This window comes from Pocillopora verrucosa, chromosome 11, assembly GCF_036669915.1.
Source record: "Pocillopora verrucosa isolate sample1 chromosome 11, ASM3666991v2, whole genome shotgun sequence".
NCBI classification, from domain to species: domain Eukaryota; kingdom Metazoa; phylum Cnidaria; class Anthozoa; order Scleractinia; family Pocilloporidae; genus Pocillopora; species Pocillopora verrucosa.
The window spans coordinates 6,702,748-6,728,635 of NC_089322.1; the positions used below are offsets into that span (position 1 = coordinate 6,702,748).

The 25,888-nt window shown below is 36.9% G+C and overlaps 2 protein-coding genes across 2 annotated transcripts in view; one reads left to right on the plus strand and one right to left on the minus strand.

Moving 5' to 3' along the window:
- The window catches only part of LOC131798314 (uncharacterized), a 28,432-nt gene extending 18,992 nt beyond the window's left edge, over window positions 1-9,440 (minus strand). Inside the window, exons 1-11 of the mRNA XM_059115977.2 lie at window positions 9,347-9,440; window positions 9,119-9,221; window positions 7,842-7,997; window positions 7,067-7,360; window positions 6,246-6,431; window positions 4,972-5,154; window positions 4,278-4,538; window positions 3,780-3,974; window positions 1,782-1,973; window positions 1,398-1,604; window positions 616-864 (exon numbers count right to left, since the gene is read on the minus strand). Of these exons, the coding sequence (XP_058971960.2) occupies window positions 616-864; window positions 1,398-1,604; window positions 1,782-1,973; window positions 3,780-3,974; window positions 4,278-4,538; window positions 4,972-5,154; window positions 6,246-6,431; window positions 7,067-7,360; window positions 7,842-7,995 (1,921 nt within the window). The 5' untranslated portion in view covers window positions 7,996-7,997; window positions 9,119-9,221; window positions 9,347-9,440. The remainder of the gene's footprint in view (window positions 1-615; window positions 865-1,397; window positions 1,605-1,781; window positions 1,974-3,779; window positions 3,975-4,277; window positions 4,539-4,971; window positions 5,155-6,245; window positions 6,432-7,066; window positions 7,361-7,841; window positions 7,998-9,118; window positions 9,222-9,346) is intronic.
- Window positions 9,441-9,486: 46 nt separating this feature from the next.
- LOC131798315 (uncharacterized) overlaps window positions 9,487-25,888 on the plus strand; it is a 28,235-nt gene continuing 11,833 nt past the window's right edge. The window contains exons 1-9 of the mRNA XM_059115978.2: window positions 9,487-9,686; window positions 10,379-10,463; window positions 12,215-12,608; window positions 21,179-21,576; window positions 22,165-22,290; window positions 22,690-23,095; window positions 23,687-24,081; window positions 24,472-24,597; window positions 24,958-25,381. Of these exons, the coding sequence (XP_058971961.2) occupies window positions 9,684-9,686; window positions 10,379-10,463; window positions 12,215-12,608; window positions 21,179-21,576; window positions 22,165-22,290; window positions 22,690-23,095; window positions 23,687-24,081; window positions 24,472-24,597; window positions 24,958-25,381 (2,357 nt within the window). The 5' untranslated portion in view covers window positions 9,487-9,683. The remainder of the gene's footprint in view (window positions 9,687-10,378; window positions 10,464-12,214; window positions 12,609-21,178; window positions 21,577-22,164; window positions 22,291-22,689; window positions 23,096-23,686; window positions 24,082-24,471; window positions 24,598-24,957; window positions 25,382-25,888) is intronic.

The window sequence follows — 25,888 nt, forward strand, 5'->3', positions numbered from 1 at the left end:
TTTTTATTAGTTGTCACCTATAATTTAGAGGAATGTCTATCTTCATATACATAAATGTAGTTCACAAGGAAAAGAAGCACCCAGCTTTTTTCTATACAATATCGCAACAACAGCACTTTGTTATGCTACGAACTTAACTCGGTCTGTCTCGGGATTGGTTTCAAATAGCAAAGGCAACCGAATTGTAGCATATTTGATAGAAGGCGAGTAGATTAATCGTAATCCGTGAAAGACAATGAGTGGAGTGAGCAGCGTAACATTGTGTTGTCATCAGGAATCAAATATCACGCTTTGGGAATCATGAGCTCAAGATCTAATTGTTGAATGAATCACAGAAAACGCAAATGTGGTAAAAATCCTAGTGACACAGCCAGGAGGCTTCAGGATATCCACGTGAAAATCTAAACTGGAGCTTCTGATTTTGTGAGTTCTATCATCAACGAAAGTCCTAATGAGACCCTATTTGTAATAATTAAGGTGAGGCAATTTTTCAATGGCGCAAAGAAAGTTTTTCTCGAGGTAAACGCTGATAACAAGAGGCCAGGCGTCACTACACAAACATCTAAGGTTTATTTAACTCCCAGTAATGTTTGAATCTGTTAAAATGGGTATTACCTGAAACGATCACTTTGAACCTGCATTCGGCAAGATTTCCTTTTTTATCTTCCGCTTTGTAAATGATCACGTGCACCCCAGAGGAAAATTCTGCACCTGGTTGTTTATCGGGGAGAATTACGTTTGGCTCGAAGCCTGAGTTGTCTGTTGCAGTCGGGCGGGGCCAGTCTACTATTGCTGATGTTTTGCCTTTGTCAGCATATACCTCAATGGTATTTGAACAGTTTATGAACACTGGCGCTGAAACGTCTGAAAATGAAACAAAATTTAATACCTTGAATGAAAAAAAGTAAGTATACAAAACTAAACATAATAAAGCAAAAAAAAAAAAACCGGACAAAAAAAACAAAACAAACAAATAGAAAATAAAACAAGTAAACTAGACTTTAAGCGAAGGACAAGGCAAGCTGAAAAAATTACCCATTTTAGTTTATAAAACTACAATAATCCATTCTACAACTGCACGGCTATTTGCCAACCCAGTATGTGGGGTGAGGAGGAGTGATTTTAACAAAAAAATTTTTTAACGAAGAAGGAAATATGTAAGAGATATAAGTGACTAAAACACCTCTAAAAATACATTACGGTGGTACCAATGTTTAAAGTAAGGTAGATGCGAAACAAGCAGAAAACAGGTTGTCACTTTTGAAGAAAATGTCCACCCACGGTTTGGTAAGAAAAAAAAGTGATATAGAACAAAAAAACAAAACAAAACGATAATAACAACAATTATTATTACTATAAAAATAACAATAAAGACAACAATATGGAGAGAAAAAAACCTTCACACGAAGGATTTCCCTCTGATGGCTCCAGAATCTTGGATTGAGTGCATGACTTCACTACAGGTCCCTTCAATTGATAACCATCTCTGCATTCAAATACGCATAGTGTTCCGTAGGGAATAGTGCGGTTGGAATTAATACAAGAACGAGGTGTTACTTCCAACCCCTCCACGGAACCAATTTTCAATGATTCGCAGGTGATAGCTATGATTAATAAGAGATTTAAGAACATGTTGGTAAACTATTTCAATCACATTAATGCAAAGATGTAAAAAGACATTCCATTCCATTATTCAAAGCATAGCCATATGACAAAATTAAAATGATTATTCAGCTTTTTGCATATCTTTGAATACTTTAGCACAACCTTTCATTCCTTACCATTGCACTGAAGAGGATCTCCATCCCACAGCCCAGTCTCCTTACAAGTTACTCTCTTCGATCCTTTTTCAGCTTCAAATCCACGATTACAATGGAAGAAACAGTTTGTGTTGTAGCCGGGCGTGGAATCGTTGCAACCAAGACCAGACTTTGTCGTGTTAGGTGATGGCATAAGGCTAGGACATCGAACAACTAAAAGAAATGGAAACTGATCCATAATATCCCATTGCATCGCTACGTCAAGACCAAGTGATCTCTTTATCATTTCGGGCCATAGACAGTTATGCCTATACTATGAAGTCATGAAATATGGCGTCACGGTCCGATTTTTGAAAACTTAGGCTAGCCTGCATTTTAGTCCTTCATTTTTGTCTCTGGCTTTTACTGCCCTTGGGACCCAATTCACTTGAAATAGCACAGAGAGAGCATCACGTCAGCAGCAGTTTGAATGTCTCGTTTGAAATGGGTGGGGGCAATCACAATTTAAAATTGAGCTGCGATGACTTGTTTGGGGCGGTTGAGGACGCGTTTGCTATCATTATCATGAAAATTTGATGTATCGACGATTGTTTGGCATAGATAAAAAAAAAAAAATGGACAAGTTGACCCTGAGACTGTTAGACTTTTTTTTTGGAGGGGGGGGGGCAGATCATTAGCACTCAGGGAGGGGTGGGATGCAGATGCAGTCAATCAGTACTCAGGAAGGAAGGGGGGTGATGCAGAATACTATCACTCAGGCAGGGGTGGGAGATGGCTATTACTACGTAGGAAGGGGTGGGAGGTGGTTGTAGTAGCAAATGCTGCTGATTAATGGAAATTTACTGGATCACACAAGCAGTTCGGTAGAATGACTTTTTTAAGTCAGGATTTTTGCGCTGATCTGTTTCGTTTCTTTAGTTTTTTTTCTTGCGAATGCGAAACTGGCACCTAATGGACTACAATTTTTCTATCTTCTGTTGAGTCACGCCTGTGCCTTTCAAGTCGACTTGCTCTAGTGCCACATGATATTCACTGGTTATCACGAATCATACACCAGTTGCTTCATGTTTCCCTTTGTAGATAAAGCATATCGAAATTTATCTATCTTCCCTGTGTAATTGATATAATTAGGGGGTTGCGTAGACGAAAGGGATCACCGAGTTTCTGGTCCTTAGCACATAGCCTTGGCGTAGTGTTCACAAGCGTCCTCACAATTTTGACCTTTACGCTTGTAATACGTAAACATTGTTTCCAAAACAGCATGATTCCTGATATCTCCTTCTTGAGAACCTCCGTCAGCAGGACTCTGAGGAAGTTCATCCTAAATGAGTCTGCTCGGCATAGAAACGAATACTTTATCGAGTCCTGAAAAAACTCGGATAAACAAAAACTTATTTCTAACTCAAACGATCTTTGTTTATAGACAAATAATCGTGAACAAGACTGCCCTTTTGTGGAAGACAAATGAATAAAGAGGGTAAGTTTCTAAAGAAACTGTGGCGCTGCGTCAATGGGAGAGTATAACATATAATTTCGTGTTAGCAACTGAGTTGAAAACGTAAATTGGCCACCTCAAAGAGTTTCAAAGCTGAGGTTTCCAGCGTTAGCCCTTAGTCAGAGCGATGGACGAGGGACTAATTATAACGCTCGAAACGTCAGCCTTGAAACTCTTTACGGTGGCCAATTTACGTTTTTAACTCAGTTGTTAACAAAGGCTAGAGGGGGCAATTAAAATAGAGCAAACAAACAAGCGACGGTTTAAGCTGGTCGGAGTGTGTTTCCTGACATTCGCAGGGGGTTTTATCATTAGAGATCAAAGTAGCGATAACTCAACAAATGGCTTGTAGAGAACGGTTCGTGTAGTTAGGGCTGGTGAAAACTCTTCAAATACAGTCTAGTGATAGACCAGGGTCCGTCTAAACCACCTCATTCAACAACTGTACTACTTTAAATGCAATTATAAGATGGCGGTGGAACTAAACGACGGGGAAATCAAATTAATACAACAAGTTAACTTACTCTCACAAGAAGTTTCATTTCCTTTCCAGTACACCTCATTTGTGCCTGACTTCTTGTCACACTTTCGTTCCACAGACCCAGTTAATCTGTATCCTTTGTTGCAGGCAAAGCGACAGGAACTGCCATAAACATTTCCGCAAGTACCATTTTCAAACTTCCCATTTTCAGGTGCAGGCAAAACGGAACACCGAAGAGCTAAAAATGTAACTCAGCCAAATCGAATCAATTCAAATGCTTTATTTACGTGTGCATAAGTTCAATATTTCATTTGAAGAGATAGTCTGACTCTACATCGTGAGACAAAGGATTAAACGTTTCTATATCTATGAAACCATGATGTACAACATCGGATTCCTCTACATCCTCTAATGTAGTGTCTCTTGCTAAGCTTGCACGTGCGCTTCAATTCAAATTAACCGAGAACTTATTCATGTATTTACAATTTCATGGTTACGTGCTGTGTATAATTAGTATCATTGTTATCATCATTAACTATACCTTGAACAGAGATTTTAAAGTTGCAGTATGCTTTGTTTCCTGTTGGATCCTCTGCTACGTAAATCACAGTGGTGATTCCCTCGGAAAATGTGTGTGGCGAAGTCAATTGGGGGTAAGACGATGAAATAACTTCACCCGAGTTGTCAGTGGCCATAGGTTTAATTAGCTCTAAGTCAAGCGTAACAGTGATTCTTCCTTCTTCGGCGATATAATTCTTTGTTTCTGATGGACAAGTCTCACCAAATGAGGGAATTTCAATATCTTAAAAGAAACAAACAAACAAACAAAAAAGCCTAAAAATCCGCTTGAAAATTGACAGCTTGAGATTAAATAACTGAATAACAAAAAGAAGATGGGCATCAAGAGAACGTGAAACATAACTAAACCTCGTTTCTTTTATTACGATATCTCGTAGGGGACACGTTTAACCAACACTAATTTGAGGAAAAAATGAATAAACAAAGATTCCTCACGAACAAGCAAAGTAAAAGAAACAAAACCAAGCCAAAAAAAAAAAAAAACGACTCCCTCCCTTCCCTTCTGAGATGCATATGCAAAGAACTGCGACATATAGATAGATATCGGTGTTCTTATCATAAGTTTCTTCCTGAGTGAGCTACGTAAGGCCTTAAGGGAATATATTTGGTAGATATTGAGTACATAACTCGTCTGACTACAAATAGCAGAATCTTACCTTCACAATTAGACTGGGCATATTTCCAGTGCCCATTGTCACATTCGTTTGAGTTATGGCCATTAACCTTGTAACCTGAGGCACATTCGTAGTCACATGTTTGACCATGAAGAGGTTTTGTGTTACATATTGGCGGAGTTATTTGACCATTGTCCAGCTCGCTTAAGGGTTGACATTCACGCACTGGAATATGTAACATCAGATAGTAGAAGAATGAGTAAGTGCTTATACGCCTTATGGGAAATTATCTCTTTTAAGTACCAGCTCTACCTCGAAAGGAGCACAACCAACACTGCATTCACAAAAATTAGAGCCCCGCATTTCTTAAAGATACATGCATCATTTTGTGAACTTAACGTTTCCAGCGTATGGTCCAACGTACTCTTCGGAAGTGGCCTCGACTTGACTCGACAGTTGAATCGGTCGGTAGACTAAAGTGAAAATGACGTTGGCAAACTAGGTGATATTTGAATTCATTTTAAACTCAGTTATTGAATATATCGTAAAGGAAAAATCGTCCGGACTGGTATCATTGGTTATCATGGGAGTGAACCATTTATTTTGGTGTTTTCAATTATTTGTGTCACTCTTCATGATTTATTTTCATCAACATTTACCTATTCTCTTTCTCTTAGTTTGTTTTTCCTTTTTGTTTTTTATACATTTTATTTGTTCTCTTCACAAAAAGAAACATACGTAGAGCAAGTTGGAGCATGCGAAAATTCGAATTCAGAAATCGTGTTTCTGCGACAAGCCTTATCTGCACTCAAACTCAATTTTAAGCCCTATAAATAGAAATAAAACCGATGTAGATAAATCAGATAAAAACTAACTCAAATTAATCGTAATCTTCTAGTAGCTGACTATTTCCTGGCAAGCTCGTCTAGCACACTATTCTCGAGATTACGTGTTTTTAAACAAATAAAGCTTGAAATAACACGTAACACACAACCTTCTTTGCATGCCGATTATCTGGGGAAGTCGACTGACATTTCAAATTAGCATAATTCAGAAATGTTGTTATTTTTCTTCTAGCAAGTTTACTATATTCAAATCTTTGCGCACGTGAGCACATCCCTTCAATGACCTAAATCGACTCGATTTTTGTAAAGTAAGGTCCCTAGCCTCTTGGAAGATAAAATGACTAAGGTTAAAGATCCGCCTTTACTTGGAATAGAATTTAATAGATTTGTATCACGTTACAAACATAAAACAAAAACAGCGAAAAATAACAAAACAAAACAAAACGAAAAAAAAAACTTAAATTAGATTACCTTTACACTGAAATCCGGCAATATCGCTCCATTTTCCATCGTCACAACTTATGAGCCCAGATCCAATGGGTTCATAACCTCGATCACACGTTCGAAGGCATATATCATCATGCAGTGGATTGGACTTACATTTAGAAGGAGTAATTTTACCGTTATCTGGTCCGGTCAGTCTTTCGCACCCTTTCCCTGTAAAAGTAATGACACGTCACAACTGATCGAAAAAATTATACCTAAACTCTAACGGCACACAAGGTACGCACATCCCTATTTTGTTACCAGTAAGTACCAATGGCTAGACATTGAACCTCTCCCTTTCCACTATGAGAAATTTTCTGTGCCCTTCCAAAATTCTGACATTTTCTTTGAGGACACTATATAAATAATAATCCTCTTGTTAAGGGAAAAAAAAAAGAAAAAAGTATTGTGCTGATCCACTTGATGATCGATTTTAGGCTAACGGGGATTTTAAAACTCCTACTTCGTTCTTTAGGCAAACCAACTTTATAACTGACTAGACTAAAATTCAATAACAATTAAAAATATAAACTTATATGTATCCTTCCCACTAAGCAACCGAATTTGTTATAAAACTGTTATGCATTGGGCACAAACCTCCCACTTCAAAGGGCATGTTCTTTTAATGTGTACGAAAAGTGGGGAAAATTTGGAAGTCTCCCGCAAAAGTTTTACAATCCATATCTGGGCTCCTGGTATAAAGAAAATAATATTCTTTGTGAGTGCTAACAAATCAATCCGATAGCATCTGCAACAACAAAACTCGAATGGCCTGAAAATTGAGAAAACAAAATGAATACACTTACTCTCGCAGCTCTTTGAGTCTTCCGCCGAAAGTCTAAAGCCTCTTTCGCAAGAACAAACGAAAGTGAGTGGACTGACTGTATGATCGTGATTGTGACAATAATGCTGACATCCGTCCAATCCACGGATACACTCATCGCAGTCTCTCGTCTTCGTAGAACTCCCCTGACAATCAGCTCCACCATGGGCCGGGGATGGATTGTCACAGTTGCGTCTTCTGGTCAATAACCCATTACAACAAGGAGTGTCATCCCAGCTGCTTGGCTCCAAGGAACTCCAACCGCCATCTCTTGGCTCTAGAGATTTAAGTAGCGAAATTAATATCAATTATGCAACCTTTAGTACGAATGTATTACTATTCAATAACTAACAAAGTAATTTCACGTTAAAAAATAAAATAATAAATAGATAATAAAAAAATACTGAAAAACATCTTAGCTCGATTAACCACTCACCAGAGCAACGGGATGATTAGATTCAGCCGAACAATTTGCATGGCTGAAACAGTTTACCTTCCAGTTAACGCACAAAATAATACTTCTCCAATTGAATGCAGCCTTCTAGCCTTCTCAGCTATTTTTCCGTCCTATCATACTTTGTTGCCAGCAATTCAGAAGCACTTTTCTTTAAGTTATTTCGGATTACTCTGACCGGTGCCTCGCAAAACAACCTCAAAGTATACGATAAAAGGTGTCTATGAACATTCCATGATTAGTTATTGTGAGGTGAATGTTAGCGAGACAATTTATCGACCGGCGCAAGATGAATGTAACTTACCGGGTCCTGGTCCACAGTTATCTGACAAAAGAATAGCACCAACCACAATTACTGGAATCACAGCGGGACCACAAGCATCCACAGAATATTGCTTAAATCCGAATGTTAACCATAAGAGAATGATGGTATATTTCCCGCCAGGTTTCAGATCCATCCCTAAAGGAACAATTCAAAAACGAAAACGAAAACGAAAGCGCTCGTCTACATTTGCATAGCTATTTACAGCAATTTTCTTTTGTTACGGTATAATCTAACCGACAGAAGAACACTACGAACCCACAATCTCAACTACTTTATTAAACAGCGAGTAATGTTCTCAACAAAGTGCGACTTCTAAACAATTACAATACTTATCGATAATAAACTTAACACAGGTTATATCCTAGCTCACGACTGGCACAACCTCAAAAAGAAATAAGTAATCTTCCGCAGTAACTCTCTCTCGTAATAGCTTTCAAAACGGTCGTCGCTCCGACAACGACCACTTCTACTACTACATGAATGAGTTTTTACATATATTTGCAAAGTGTTCTGGAACATTCCAGAAGCTTACCTAAGAACTATTTTAGTAGTATTACCTAATATTACCGAGAAAGTTCTGCGATATGCAAGTCAGCAAGACTCAGCACTCATAACACTTTAGTAAAGAAAGCTGAGTGAGATGCTAAAAATATTCAATTCAATCCTACTATCGATATCTACACTATACGTAATGTAAAATGTAAAATCCTCAGAGATAACTGGATTTATTCTAGAGGCACTCATGGCGTCCCTTTCTTATCTGACAACTGAGTTTCGAAAGTGATCATTGAAATAAAGTCGTGTTTTTCAATTTCTCTCTAACCTTTCCATGCTAACATAGAGGTTGGGAATGTTTGGTTTTTTTCTTTGTCCGTTGTTAAAACAAAGATCTTTTTAGGTATCGTTGCTGCGTTGCACAAACACAATCATGATAGTTCAGCATTTGTATTGTCTTTTTCCCCTATGCTAAAAAAGCAGCAGGCTTTTTCGATCGAGCCAAACAAATCAGGAATGAATATATATATATATATATATATATATATATATATATATATATATGTATATATATGGCTTATGGATACCGAACCCTTAAACATCATTTTCCTCCCATAATTATGGGTGACTGAAGCCAGAGAATCTCTCGTCCTAGACACAATTCCAAATACACGTTGTATATTCATCATCACATCAGTAGAAATCGGTTTTTGTTCAAAGCAATGGGGGCTAATGCTCAAATCAAACGTTGGAAATCTCACCAGTAATGATATCTTGTCTTTACGATACTGCTTAGTCCTATGTCTCGACGTCCGTCCAGTCTTTATCGTGGTAAATATCTTTCAGCGGAGAAAGTTATGCGCTCTTAATTGCAAGACAGAATGAAAAATTAAATATGACGTTTGATTAAGCAAATTCAATCAATCCATCGCGTAGTAGCCAAAATTGGTCACAGTTCTTCGCTACATAACTCAAAAACTTCTCGTTACCTTTCTTGCAGAAATTCTCGTTTATCAATAGTCCTAGTGAGCCAAAAGCTTCACGACTGAGCTTAAACTTCTGAAATATCGTGACGGAAACGAGTCGCTTAATTATTCATGAACTGTCTCGAGCACTTTTGTTTGTTTTCTTTAGTGCTGAAACGGGGCGAAGTAATAGCCACCGGTCAATAATTATATTCTGACTGGCCGGTAAACATCTTAAAAATCAGTCTTGTTGGATCTAGATTATTCGCCAGATTCGCTTGTCAACCCGACGTTAACTATGATAAAACATATTTGAGGCCGTTTTTGGAGCTGATCAACACACCTTGTGAACAAAGTGAAAATGGTTAGTCAAAATTCATCCTTCGTGTATGTGTAAATAGACTAGTTAAGTGTATTTTACAAATATGTTGTAGCGGAGTAATTTTCGTGCGAGGGTCCATTCCAGTGTTACCTAACTCACTAAAAGGAGAAACTCTTTGATCAGTCAGTTGTTCAGAGTTTGACCGTTAAAAGTATCCCTGAGCTATTTTTGACTTGTTATTCGCTTCCCCTTCTGACATTTTTTCTTTCTCGTTTCACCTTTTGTTTGCCAACGTCAGCAACTATCGGTCTGTTCATACAGCAGTTTTTGAACGACAATGTTACAAAAATGTAAACATAATTTTCCAAGCGGTAAAGTCATTTGAGAGATACTGACTAAAATCAGCTTGCAAGAGAGCACTATTGGTATTGAATACAAGGCATTTGACACAGAAACTTGCCGGAAAGGAAGTAATCGACGGTCGGATGGTGGAGGAAAAATATTTCTCTGATAGGAAGTCCTTCATTCCATTTACGGAAAACCCTGTTTTATTATCTGCCTGAGATATGAAACTACGTTCTAAGCCTTCCTAAGGTAACAACAAGAAGGATGTCTTGGGGAAAAAGCCGCAGAGAAACTTTTCTTCCATTTCACTCTTCCCACCGAGCAAGATCACCCCTTAAAGCAAATACACCGTACTAAAACATTTTCATTCTCTTTCTGTATCGACTCAGGAACGATTTATGAAGATGACGAATATTCTTTGGTGGATAAAGATGGCGTCAGTGTTTCTGATGAACAGTTCACGATTAGATGGAGGTAAATTTTGCACTATAATAGTGCCCGCTAAAATTAGATTTTCTCGAGACGCCACCTTGTCTGTTCTTTTGTGTTGTGTGCACTGACCGTGAAAATACGCTAAGGCATGCTTGAATCTCGTGATTAAAGGCAATAAAAGACGTAGACGATAACGGGGCGGGGGGGGGGGGGTGACCATTGTCATTATAATCATATATAATAAGATTGGTAATGTTTTGCAAGAAAACCTGAATTATAGACAAATGGGATTCCAAATGCCACTGTTGCTTATTACTGGTCTCACAAAGTGATGAATAGGATCTAAAAGAGAGTTTAGTCTGCAGACATTTTTTGCGAACTTTTGGTTTCGAGATTTACATTTCATCCTTTGATGTAGACCGTTTGTTCTTTTACTATTTCATCACGATAAACCCTTCTTTGAGAGCGCTTTGACTTTCCAGGCATCCTTAATGCTTGGAAACACTTTTTTGTAGATATCACTTGGTCAGTTATCTGCACTAATTCGGACAACTGTATGCATCACTTCGCAAGTTATGTGAACCGATTCAATCACTAGTAATCAGGACTTGGATTGTCATACGAGCTTAAATCAGCTGCGTTGTCAGCCTGATAACACGCCACACTCAGAAACATCACTTGATCAGTTCGGTTGTTAATAAGATACTACGGTAGTTATACGGGCTCATACGATTGATTTAAAATCTCTCTCTTTTGTGCACTTATTACCTTATTCGAAACCATTTTGATATTGCATTGACGCGTTGAATCTGCCTTCCACAACTAAGGCCTACTCTGAGACCTTAAGCTGACTTAAGTCGCCTTAAGTCGCCTTAATTATAAGTCGCCTTAAATCGCCCAAAGTCGCCTAAAGTTACGGCGACTTAAAGTCCCAGAGTAGACCTCAACTAGTTAAACATCCCACGCTTCTGGGATTCGTGTTCATTTGATGTTCGTTCTCCTTTTCATAACTATAATTTGTACGTAGTTTTTACCGATTTGAGAGAGCAGGTCGTTTTTGGATTTGAAGTGAATTTCTCAATAGTTTTGGGTATCTGTGTTATTAAAATTGTTTACTTCATTTACATCTAAATTTTACTTCACGGATCGGCTATTTTATAAAACCACAGGGGTAATTGAGAATTTTACATGTAATTTCTCAATTCAGAAATTTTAGGGTTTTTCTTGTTTACATTTAACATTATCGCATCATAAAAGGAAAAGAAATAAAATCTTCACCGTTAAAAAGGCCCAATTTAAACTTATCACGCTGAGTAAATGCTGCTGCTTAAGCTACTATTGCCTTTAGCACCAAATGAGGGTTTCGCAGTTACTCAATGGCATGTATCATAAACTTAACATCTGATATCGTTTCTATGAGTATTATTATATAATATTGTTAGTATAATTTCCTGTTCATAAATTCTGTTGAACAAAAAGCCGACTGTGTTTGTAGCACTAGCATTTATGGTTCTTTGTTTTTTGCGTCTCCATCGCCTACAATTTCCTAAAATTACGAACTTTGTATGTTCGCTCTATGCGGCTCCACACAATGTTTATCTTGCGTGGGATGAAAAGGGGCAATCCCGAGCGGGTAAGATGGGCCCAATCAGATGACGCAGAGTCCAATCAGAGCACAGGATTTGTTTGGTATTGCCGGCCCACGGGCGCTGCCAGCGATAAAGTAATCAGTAATCTAGTTTGGTCCAATACACTTTCTCCATTTTTACGGCTTGGAATTTTTCTATTCGTAGCATTAATTTGCACTCCACCATGTTTGTTGGTATCAAACACAACTGATATAGTAGCAGTGGACTATGGAAAAGCACAGGTAAACTCAATGATTCTAAGCCTTACAAGAGCTGTTGCCTTAGACGTCCATTTAAGCTTGGGCTTCATATTTTGGAGTGACGTGACGGAACTGAACATCAAACGATTTCGGATTGATGTGGAAAGCACGACTACAGTTATTACCAATATTGGTGTCTGCGATGGACTAGCAGTTCAATGGAGGACATCTCAGTTGTATTGGACTGATGCAACTTATAATAGTATATCGGTATCAGACTTGGATGGAAACAACCAACTTACTTTAATCTCTTCGGCATTGGAAGAGCCCAGAGCAATAGCCCTTGATCCGGACAGCGAGTAAGTGTCATATTCGTGCGATTTATAATTACATTAATACACAGATTTAGCCAAGCCTTAAAGGGGAGCTCTTGTTAGTTTATTTTCCAGCCCTTCATTATAGTGAAAAACAACAACAACAAAAAAAAAACCTTTTTTGCACTGGTTGTAGAAGAGTTTCTTCAAGGGGACTAGAGACTTGTTCGGGGGATGGGGAAGGGGGGAAGAATTGACGAAGTCTGGGGCCTCGGGACGGTGTTCTCACAACTTGAAAAGCGATGAACACGCATGCCAGTCAGAGGTATCTTCAAACAGCTTAGGATCTTACTGTACTTACAATAGTTCTACCGAACTAGGTACCGATACAAATGCATTTTCCTAAAGTTATCTTATAGCATATGACTGTTCAGGTCATGTGGAGGGTTCCTGCATGGGAACTAATCTTTCAATTATCTCAACAAAGTGTAATCATCAGAATTGCAAGCCAAGGTGTATTTACCAAGTGCTCAAGTTTTCAAATCAGTCACGTAATTGTTACAGTGGAGTTCACTCCTTTTTGAGGCAATCTCGAGCTTGATCATCCTGTTACATGTAAAAATATCAATGTTACTCACATATTCAAATAATTACCAGAACCAAAATGTGTTTTCCCTGTTTCAGACATTCTAAATATCACAAATCAACCATACCACCACTTTGGTTTGATTTTTTTTAGGATGTGTACTTTTTCTTATGGACATCCATTTTTAGTATCTATTGTTTACCATCTGACATCTGAGAAGAATTCACACTGCTTCACTCACACAACTGACATGTATGAGTGAACCATGCCAAGCATTAAGTAATGATTGTCAAAGAAAAGCACTTCCCATGAAAATTTAAACATTTAAAAGAAATAAGCTACCAGCAACTGAGGTTTTGATCCATTGTAAGTGTTTCATAAGATCAGACTCTCATCACATTTTTTTGTTACATTTAAAAGGAAAAGAATATTTTAATCATTTCAATATAATGAAATCCCCTATTTTAACCCTTAGAGTCTTACTTAAGTGACTAAGACAGAATTTCTCCTTACACTATCAGTACAATATCTAGCTGACAAGTAATGAGAATAAAGAAAATATCAATCTGGGGATTATTGATTGATCCAATTCCAAATTCTCCAAACTAGCATGACATAAATTGCATGGCAGATAGCAAGGAGAATTAAGAGAAATAAGCTAATATCTTTGCTGGTAGCTTAATTATGTCTTTTGAATGTTTACATCTTCATGGGAAATGCTTTTTCTTTTAAAACAGGGATACAGAAGTTTTCAAAGCTAATAGAAATAAGCTGTTTGCAAGTAATAAAAAGCAAGTTGACAATCATACCATAATGCTTGACATGCGTCACTCATATATGTCAGTTGTGTGTTAATACCTACCATTGAGGAGATTTCCTAAAACATATTTTGGTGTGGCTTAACCCTTAATTTCGATGAGTTTGAAACTTCATTCTACACAATAACACTTTACCCTAACAAAAATAGTGCCTATTTTATATCTATTTTAATTTTTTCTCTATTTTTCCAGACTATTTTAAAGCTGTTTTTTGACTGTTTTAAACTTTTTATTTTGCAAAAAAAAAAAAGTAAAAAAAAATAGCCTGGTTGGCAAGTCATATCTACTGCATAGATAGCTTTAAAATAGCTTTAAAATAGAGAAAATGTGTATGCGATTTGATAATAAAATAGGATTAAAATAGCATTAATGAAACATTAGTTATACAGAAAATGGGCATAAAACAGGGATAAAATAGAGAAAAAATACACAAAAAAAAGGGAAAAATTAGGGGAAAAAATAGGGAAAAAATACACAAAAAATAGAGAAAAAATACGCAAAAAATACATAAAAAATAGGGGAAATACATAAAAAAAGGGAAAAATAGGGAAAAATAGGATAGAAATACATTTAAGATAGGTTTAAAATATACATAAAATAGAAAAAAAAAGAGGAATAAAACATATAAAAAATAGGTCTAAGAGACATAATATAGACATAAAATAGGGATAAAATAGGAAAAAACTTGAAAAAGTAGGATAAAAATATACTTAGAATAGGTTTAAAATAGAGCCTCATGTATATGCAATTCCTGGGAAAAAATGTAATTCCTGGGAATAAGAAGAGTGAATTTTCATGGTAAATTTGAAATGGGACTTCCCAACTGTAATAACACAGGTTCTAAAAACCTAGAAATTCCAAGTTAATAGCCAACAGGACTTTAAATTCCTAGGAATTCCCTGGAATTTCAACTCGGAGCACCACGACTTTCCCTAAAAGGCTGTAAATCCAAAAACTTGCCAAAAATTCCTTGGATTTTTCAGGAATTTCTAGGAATGTTTAAGAATTACTGGGAATTTTAAGCAAAAATTGAGGCAACTCACATGAAATAAATACTGAAATTTAAAAAAATCCCAACTAAAAAAATTCAAGTATTCAATGAAATTTATATACATGCAGGTTTACATGTAAAATATTTTTGATCGTAAATCAACATCAACAAGTAGTAATATTAGGATGGAATTTTATTTCTTTTTCTTCTCTTGAAAACTTTATAAGAATTATCCTCAATTACAGCTATTCATAAAAAATATTCCTAATCAATCATTAAATTTGGTTTGACACAAATTGTGAATAAAATCTTCCGATGCTTTTCCATAAAATACAATAACTTGAATTATATTTACTACAATAAATACTATCAGACAAAAAATAGTCTTTAAATAAATCATTTAATCTTGGATGATGATACAAATGGTATTTAACCCCTTTTCTTCTAGAGTCAAGCCTTGACTTGATTTTATGTGGTGGTAACTTCTTTGGAAAAACCTCTTGTGCGTGAACACTCAAATGTAAGCTTTCAAGTAGCACTTTCATGTTTTACTGTTTGTTTTTACGGATTCTGCACATTGAAATTGAAAGATTTCTTCTCAATTTTGACTTAGCACTCTTGGGAGTGAAGGGGCTAATTACAGTCAAATAAAAATGATTTTTTAAATTAAAAATCTTATTGAAACTGTAACTATAAATTACAATGAAGTTATCCTAAATTGCAGACTTAACTGCTGTTTGTCTTTTTTCCTGGGCTTGCAGCTTTCTCTGTTGGCCTCGAATGAGGTTGTCCACAAGAAGCCTTTCCATTTTATGTCTGGATTCCATGGCATGAAAAAATAAATGCGCTTAGACAAGGCCTTAGATGGCTATGAGGAAAAGGGCATTCACTGGAATCCTAATTTAACAAAGTGCACTGGGAGTGGGAATTCTCTGCCATATTGAATGATTTTTATATTGGAGTTTGCACATCTCTTCCATAGATTTTACTAAAAAGGAGCTGAACACTTTATTTTGTTTTTATCAAGGAGGGCTTTTTTATGTAATCAGGTTTGATTAATCACAGTTTGTATTATGAATCTAAAATGTTCCAAAACGTGACTAGTTAAAAGTTATCTTGAAACCCTACTGATAGATTTATTTCATTGTAAAGTGTAAACTTAAGAAAGGGCGGCATGCAAATGACCGTTTCGATTCTCAGAATTATTCGAGTTTCAGTTGCGCCGAACGTTATGTAAGCTTAATTCAAGCCGTTAAATCTATTCTTTGGTAAGATTTTGATCACGTAACGAATATCGCAATTTTTACTTACCACAAACTTTCAAAATCGTAGCTTTATAAATGGCCACTCGACCCTTGTTTGTACCAGTCAATATGTCAACTGTTGTCCCATCTTTTAACTCCACGGCGCCAACGACTTTCTTTCCACTTACAACACTCACGCTGTTCTCGTTTTCCCATTGATTCACAATAAAACCCATCTTTAGAAATGTTATATTAAGCAAAACAGTTGAGAATAGAAATAAAATGACGCACGAGCGATCAACCGTTGAAAAGTACATTCAAAGATGAGCGCGAAATGGAGTCTTCTTTGTTTCCGATCATAGACATGATCACGTTCTTTTTGGGAATTGTCATTGGCTAGTAAAGAGAATCCTCTGGTTTGCCCGATTGCAGTTTCAAGAGAAGCGCAGAAGTTGATACTGATTTCTTTGACCTATCCATTGTCTGACGATAATATAAATAACGATGTGGGCTCACTCTATGTAGAAATAATCGACAAGAATCGTACGTATTACAAATGCACGATTTGTGGCCGGAAGTTGTCGAGGAAACAAAGACTCAAAACCCACTCTGAGCAAGCTTGGTTGCTGTGCTGATCGATTTGTTGATCAGTTTCAGTTAAACATGACCCAAGCAACGATCCGGGCAATAAAAAGTGGAGATTCCATGCTAAAGGCAAGCCTTCGCGTTCAACTCTTTGACAAAGAAAGAAACTTAAACGGAAAAGCTATAACAACGCAGATTAAAAACGTCGGCCTGACGTCTTCAATTTTGAACCCGTCTTTATCTCCTTAAAACAGTAACTGTGACTTTTGAATTCCAGTGTATGTAGTGAAGATATGATTGGTGCAAGTACCAAACAGCTACCTTAAAATAATATTTTGTAATAAAGAACGACAATACATTGTTAGTCAAGCTTGAATTCATTAATAAAATAGGAATAAAATAGGACAGGTTATTACACTACACATCTAGGTGGTTGTTGTTTAAAGTATTGTGGGTCTGGGATACTTTGAAGAAAATAGAATTAAAAAAGACTATTTGATACCTATTTTGCAATCCACCTCAAAAAATAGAAATACAACAGTCTATTTTAAACCTATTTTGCAATTATTCAACATTTTCTTTGATAAAATAAGATTGTGATAGCCTATTTTTTTCATATTTTCCAAAGGAAATGGTCATATCATGTCCTATCAGCAGAAAATATAGATAAAACGGCCTATTTTATCACTATTTTACTGATGAAGAAAATGAAAATTGGATTAAAATAGTCTGTTTAGCTGGCTATTTTTCCACTCGTTTTGGAGAAAATAGAAATAAAATACACCACCTTGTTCAATCATGCCTTAAAATAGGTTTAAAATAGTGGCTCTATTTTATCTGAGAGAATAAAATAGTATAAAAATAGATGTGATAACATTAAAATAGACATAAAATAGAAATAAGATAAGATTGTTTTTGCAAGGGTAGTGTTTATTACTTGCAAAAACCTTATTTCTATCAGCTTTGAAAACTTCTGTATCCCTGCTGTAAAAGAAAAGCATTTCCCAAGAAAATTTAAACACTTAAAAGACATAATTAAGCTACCAGCAAACTGAGGTTTACCATTGCAAGTGTTTTATAACATCAGATTTTCATCTCATTTTTTGTTACATTTGAAAGCATAACGATATTTTAATCATTTCAATATAATGAAACCCTCCATTTTAATCGTTAAAGTCCCACTAGTGATCTAGACAGAATTTCTCCTTACACTATCAGTACAATATCAAGCAGACAAGTTATGAGAATAAAGAAAAATATCAATTAGGGGATTGTTGGTTGATCCAATTCCAAATTCTCCAAACTAATATCACATAAATTGCATGGCAGACAGTAAGGATAATTACTCACGAAATCTTGGGAGTTAAAGGGTTAAGACACTTATGGTAATCATATGTACCAAAAAGAGAGCAAATAAATATAACATTATACTTCAGTAAAGTGTTCTTATGTAGAATGAAGTTTCAAACTTATTGAAATGAAGTCTAGTCAAAGAAATGTGTAATATCTCTTTATAAGGATAGAAATGGAATGCTATTTATGAATTTTAAAGGATAGAAATGGAATGCTATTTATGAATTTTAAATGCCAGAAACTTAAAGATGAATTTAAAAAAACTACTAAAATATGGCATATCTACTCACTTAGGTTTTAATCATTCCCTAACATACACAGATATACAGGAGGCTTTGTGAAAAAAACCAGGACAATAAAATTAAAGATTCAGTAGAAGGATATAACATTAACCAGTTTATTGATGTTCTAACCTGAATTCAATCTGGAAAGAGAACTCTGTTACGCTTCTGTGTTATCTTGAATCAAAACATAAACTTTAATTTTTTGCTGGCGGGTTAAGGAGGAAATTAAAGTAATTGATTCAGTTTACATAAAAAAAAACCCTTACAATAGAATAAAGCAAAAGCATATTACCTACATGTATATGCTTCTGAATACAGCTATGATAGGTATATTTTAAGCAATTATCAACGTTCAGCCGGGTGCAAAGCAATTTTATTCCAACCTTTTTCATTGAAGGGTGCCTTGTGTATCAAATATATCAAGTTCAGTACTTCCAAAGTCATAAGCCGGGACTTTGGGGCTACAAAGTAATAAAATAATCAACGAGTTATGCTAGGCCAATTTATCGAGAGTCAATTACGTATAGTTTCCTTAAATTGTATGAAAGTTTAAAATGTGCTTCACTGGTGCTACAAATATGGATTTATCGTTCCATATTACTGATGAAATTCCGATGATGTGACTCAATTAATTCAAAAGAGAATATCCAAGCAGGTCACAGAAATTTTTGTTGACAAAACTTCCCTAAATTATGGTAGCGAAACTAATTTATCGTTCATAATCGCTTATGAAGTTCCGAGATTGTACCTCAATGAAATCAGCACGAAATATCAAAGAAGGTTACAGATTCGGACTCTCGAAAACTGCTCTTGAAATCGAAAGCTGTAAACAACAATTATTTACGCTAAAAAGGTGCTTATCAGCGTGCTTGTGAGGTCAAATTGTCAGGATCTCGTTTAATTACACGATCACAACTCAACCGCTTCTTGCAAAATGTAATGACTATCAATCTCGGAGATTGATTCTAGAGTTTCCAGCATTAGAAAAAATTATTGTATCACAAGCATAATTATCATAACCTGAGCAGTATTAGTACGCCTCGAGATGTTGAGTAAAGAGAAAGTGGCTTCATGTTTGGTGAGACAAACCATTTCCTGAAGTTCGAACGAATCAAGTAGAAAGCATGAAAACATAGCGCTGAAAAGTACAACAACAAAACAATGAAATTCACTCATCCCGCTGTGGCGCTACCTCCATTTTACCTTTGGGTTTGTTTGCATCACAAATTTGCGGTCCGTAATATAATTCTCAGATGTTTGACGGGTTCTCACATGACAATATTGTCAAAATCAAATTACCGCGTCAGACTAAATGTAAACATGAACATCACTGACTCAATCTCGTTTTATTTCAATTTTGTGAAAGGCCATTACTTCGTTTTTGGGGTTCTTTTTAAATGATTAGAGTAAATTCTGCGACATTTAATTGAAGAGAGAGAAAAATAGACTCATGCGTTCGCCGTTGGCCATCATTTGAAAAATAACAAAATCCGTCAGATAACTTCTTTTCCTTTAACACCTCGACTCTGTTAAACATTCCAAACGGTAAGACAAGAAATAACTTGAAGAATACAAACACTTTGAAATGTTATTCGAGCGATTAACCGGCGCGAGGGTTTATATGATCAGGATTTATACGATCAGGCAACAATACCAGCTCTGCTGGTATTGTTGCCTTACGAGTTGCTTAGAAATTGCTAAATACTTAGAATTACTGTTCAACTACATCGTCACTAGTTTGTTTTCCCGCTTAAAAGGCGGGTTGCGAATTATTTGCTTATACAGCTTCACATCTACTAGCCCATGTGAAGCCCTCATGAAATGTCTAACCGTAAGCCGCGGTACGCTGCACTGACGCTCGGCACCCAAGTATGCGCACTTCATTGTCATCTGCCTGTGTCTCCTAGCGCACACTAATGGGGTGTCCAAGTTAGGCAAGCAGTCGCGCTTGCGCATTACCTTCCCCTTCGCCCTTCCATTAGAAAATAGCTAAAATAGTGTCTACGGTACAAGTTGGCCGCGCATGCTAAAAGTAGCACCCTGTAGGGACGCCCGTACGGTCATAAGTCCAATTTTTTTCGGCTTGATGCGTTACTACTATTTCTTATAATTATGGGGCTACAGTGTGTACTTATCGAACTTTCAATACGTCGATTAGTGAGATTCGGAGAGCGCAAGCGATTTCTGAAGAGCTTCTTTGCAACTTTTTACAATGTCTCTACCAATTCAAATCTCTTTGAAAGCAGTGGCGATAATTTTTTTTTCAAAACCAATTTATGTTTATCTTTTATTTTTTTCAAGCAGGAAAATTACCTTAGCTGTTTGAGTCGTCGACTTAATTTATCTCCCGAAATGAGACTCATTTCAAATATTCCAGAATGGTTTAAATGGTGTTTCTTCTAAGAAATTTTCTTTTCTTCTTGTGTTGACATCGTTGAGAATCTAAACAAGATAACTATAAAGTGTAATCGATCTTTGCTAATCGTCTTAAGTCTTCCTTTCGAACTGTAAATTAATAAGTCGTGAATTCATCGACTGACTGATTTAAAAGCCGGCCTACTGACTCACTGACTGATGTACCGATTTGGCTGAATGACAGGCTGACCAACTAAATGGTTTGCTAACTGGCTGGTAAGCCGACCCATTGAATTACCGACCGGTAGGCTGGCTAGCTGGCTGGATAAATGATTTATGCATTGTTTTACCTCAAAAATCTACATTAAGTTTAATCCATTGATGCCGTCACTTAAACAGTACAATGATTTGGACTGACTGGGGAAGCAATCCAAAAATTGAAAAAGCTTCCTTGAGCGGACAGCAAAGAGTCGCCATCGTAACAACAGAAGTCTACTGGCCGAATGGAATTGACCTCGACAGAGGAGGCAAAAGAGTCTATTGGGTAGATGCCCGTTATGACAGAGTGGAATCGGTTGACTACAATGGTAACAACAGGAAACTGCTCTTTCAGATGCAAGGATTACATCCATTCGGAGTGGCGTTGATCCCTCCTTTCCTGTTCTTTACTGACTGGGCGACACACAGGGAGTTTCACATGCTAGACGCTACAACCGGAGAGGTACTAAAAAGTTTCAGTATTAATGGTGGGCAACCTATGGGAATTGTTGCATACGACAGCGGGCGGCAACCAGCAGGTAATATTAGGAAGGTTATGACACTGTTGGTAATCACCTGCGAAAGTCAGGAGGTTATTGAAGAATTCTTGTACGTTATTTTAGCGTTGAGTCTCGGTGCATTTCATAATGAGGATATCAAATAGCCGCTAAAAAAGTTTTCATTCTGGTGTCTGCCATGAGTGAGGGCACTGAAAGATGCTTTCCGCTCGTGAAGAGCTGATTTCAAAGCCTTAAACATCTTTTTTTTCGACGTTTTAACATGTACATTTCAACGACATTTCTCTCAGTTTTTCAGCCAAAATAACAGCTTGCAAACTCATAGGTATACTGTAAACAAAGCTATTATTAAACAGCCGTACTTTGACACATAGCATTTCAATGATTGACCATCGTCATTTTTATCTGTTCTCATTTTTAATGATCAATCGCCGACAGTTGCATTCCTGGTCAGAATTTGGACTAAAGTGTACGAAGAAGTGGTAGTTGAAATAGTCGAGTACTACGCCGGCATCATTAGTGTCGTCAAAGTGTCCATCTTCTGAAATAATTGTATGGTCGACAGTATAATCTGCACGCTTCACGTTAAAAACTTGTTTCTCTCTTAAGCTTCAGGTCCTTGCTCTGTAAACAATGGAGGATGCAGTCATTTCTGTGTTCCTAAGGCGTCCAACTATGAATGCGTGTGTCCTACAGGCCTAGCAGTAAAGCAAGATGGAAAGACATGTGAAGAAAGTAAGAGCACTTTTTATTGATGGCCGATGATGATGCATAGATACCCAGAAAGCTTTGTCAACCTTTTCAAGTAGAATGTAATATTACTTGTCTGCTTGTAATTCTGCAATTCTAATAACGGTCAAATTTAGAGATGCAACGAATACCTGAGAATAACACGTGATTTAAACAGGTAAAGTTTTCCACCACCCACCCACCGGCGAACATACATGCCACGTTTAAAGCAACTTGAAAATTCCAAAACATTACGGGTAATGCATGGTCGTTACGCGCATTCTTTGTTCGAGAAATCAATAAGAAATTGAGGGTTATCACAATCTGCTGCATTGAGATGAGTCAATCATCCTCGCTACAAAGAGTCTCTCAATGACACAAACGCTGTTTTGATTTCAATTGCAGAAGTAAAGAAGTTCATTCTTTTTGCTGACGCCGACGACAGATCAACCAATATCATTTCACTGGATGTACGCTACTTCGTTGCTCAAACACTATTCAACCATGTAGGAAATCAGCGTCCTATCGCTTTGGACTATGACCCTGTCGAAGATCGCGTGTACTGGTCGGATGTTGCTCAAGGTCTAATCGCGAGCGTTTTCACCAATGCAACTTCATTGAAGATTCTTTTTCGTTGTAATATCCTACGCCCTGATGGTTTAGTAATTGATCATTTAGCAAGGAACATTTACTGGACTGATACTGGAACTAATAGAATTGAAGTAGCGCGTCTTGACGGATCAGGGAGGAAAGAATTGATCAATACTGGACTTGATGAACCGAGAGGCATTCTATTGGATGAAAGAAATGGGCAAGTAACGATTTTTTTCATTGCAATGTTTTTGTATCCATTGGTTAACGCTTTGTAGTGGAATAAGCAAAGAAGTACTGACAACGAGAGAGTCTTTAAATATGAAATATAGCCTTTCAGTTGTCCGCGGCTTTGACACAAGCTAAGTACAAGAAATACTCTTTCCCAACTGAATCGACTTAAAAAACAGGAAGGAGCTGAGAGATGTGCGAAAACGACGACCAAAGAAATGTCAACGGACGCTTATGATATAAAAACTGCAAACAGCCATCTACTGGGTAGTTATTGCAAAATAGATGGCTGTTTGCAGTTTTTATATCATAAGCATACTTAGGTATTTCTTTGGTCGTCGTTTTCGCACATCTCTCAGCTTTTTCCTGCTTTTTAGGTCGATTCAGATAGGTAACAGCATTTCTTGTATTTAGCTTTTGTCAAAGCCGTAGACAACTGAAAGGCTATATTTAACATTTAAAAGCTCTCTCGTATGCCTTATATACTGTGAGAGGCCATTTGGCTCTGTTAGGGGCTAAACCTCGGTGAACTTTGTCAGAAAATTTCTTAATACTGTTTGGAATAAATAATCTCTTTTAGTATGATGTATTGGACGGACTGGGGCGCCAATCCGAAGATAGAGAAAGCAGAAATGGATGGCTCAGGTAGAAGGTCCATCGTTACAGGAAATCTAGCCTGGCCAAACGGACTTACCCTCGACCAGGCTACAAACCGTTTGTTCTGGGCAGATGCGAAACTAGACATTATAGAGATGTCTGATCTTGATGGAGGAAACCGACAGATTGTTTTACCATCTACAGCTGGAATTCATCCTTATGGATTAACAATCTATCAGGACATTATTTACTGGACAGACTGGAATAGCCAGAGTGTTACAAGTTATAATGCAACTAGTGGTCAGATGAACGTGGTGATTCCTGATCTACAGAAGCCGATGGACATTCACGTCTTTGATCCTTCCTTGATTCTCTCAGGTAAAAGTATTGCCTCTTTGTTATCTTCTCGGAGTAAGCAAAGTTTCATAAAGGCAATCAATTACGGGCAGATTTATATAAAAAAAGTCTTACCTTGCCGCAGTTCAGGCAATCATTGGACCGTTACCTTTTTCTTTCAAGTGTCATTTGAAGTAATCATGATATTTGTAGTTTAACCAATAATTTCTCCCGATATCGAGAAAAGATAAAAAGATAAACTTTGTGGAGAAAGGTTTAATGATTCTGTATCCGATGGTGTGTCTTATCAAAGGTGGTAATTGATGATAGGAGTTGCTCAAGAGGCTTGAAAATGACGCTTAGAAATAATGACTGATCTTAACTTTTATGATTATTTATTATTTATGATTATTATTTACATTCGGTTTAAAGGCTCGCATTCTTGCTCGCAAAACAATGGCAAGTGCAGTGGTTTGTGTCTTTTAAAGCCAGGAGGATACCAGTGCGCATGTCCGACGGGAATTGCTCTTAAGGAGGACGGAAAAAATTGCGACTATGGTGAGGTTACATATTTGATGTTTCAGGCATAACAGTAAGAAGGCGGGGAAGGGGTGCATTTCTTATCATTGACCGTGCGTATCAAGAACTCATCTATCATCTTAGATTCCCGTAGCGAAGGAGAGATAAGCTTTAAAATTTTCGAAAAAATAAAAAAATCCAAGTAACAAGTTGGGGTTCGTGAACAGTGTGTACACCATACTATTTATTTACTAAAAGTCGTTTCCGGGTCTCATGGGTAGATTTTATTCACAAAAATAAGGTCTGAAGTGAGGTCAATCATTACAAAAATCTTTCCCTTTTTTTATTTATTTATTTATTTGTTGTTCTTGTTGTCGATTTTTATTTTCCACCTTAAAGATTTGTTCCTTAAGACAAGCGGCGAACTTTTTTTGCTCTTCGCCGAAGCGGATCATGGTGAAATTTACAACGTTCCTTTAGCAGTGGCGAACACACCTTGCTATCTGCTTCAAATCAACATTAATATCTCCAGGCCCGTGGCTGTTGACTACGACCCAATTGAGGGTAAAATCTATTGGACAGATGTGACCCTGAAGCTGTTGGCAAGAGCATTTCCAAACGGATCTTCAGTTGAGGTCATAGCGGACACTGACGTGATAACACCAGATGGCCTTGCAATCGATTACATTGGAAGGATTCTCTACTGGACTGATACTGGAACTAGTAAACTTGAGGTAGCACGGCTAGACGGATCATTTCGGAAAAGCCTTATCACAACAGGGATTGAAAAGCCAAGAGCTATAATTCTAGATTTACCTGAGAGGTAATCGAATTTTTTTGTTTTATTTCAATTTGCATTTTACTTGTCTTGATATTTGTCATATTAATGATACACAGAAGAAAGTAATTGTTGAAAATTCGAAAGTTTCCAGCTATTAAAAAAGGGAGGACTGTACATTTAAAATTTGCTTTGATCTTGAGAAAGTTTTTTACGTAACTGTAATGCGCTTTTCTCTGCACACGAATATTACTATAATAACCTCCAAATGGCGTGATATTTGTCCTTGGACGCTTTTTGTAACGAGAAACAGAACGTCTTCCAGAGTGAATCTTGAGGAGAGCTGTTTACTTCGAGGAACAGATAATACTCAAAGATAGGTATACGGGTATATTGCAAGCGATACTGAAGCTATGAAGGATATCATTGAAGATATCGCTGTTTCCTGTAACAGCTGGGAAACTTTTATTCATCGTTAATTAGCTTTGAGAGAGATTTTTATCTTATTTGAGTGAAGACCCCAAAGTTGGAGCATGGATGATAGTGATAACT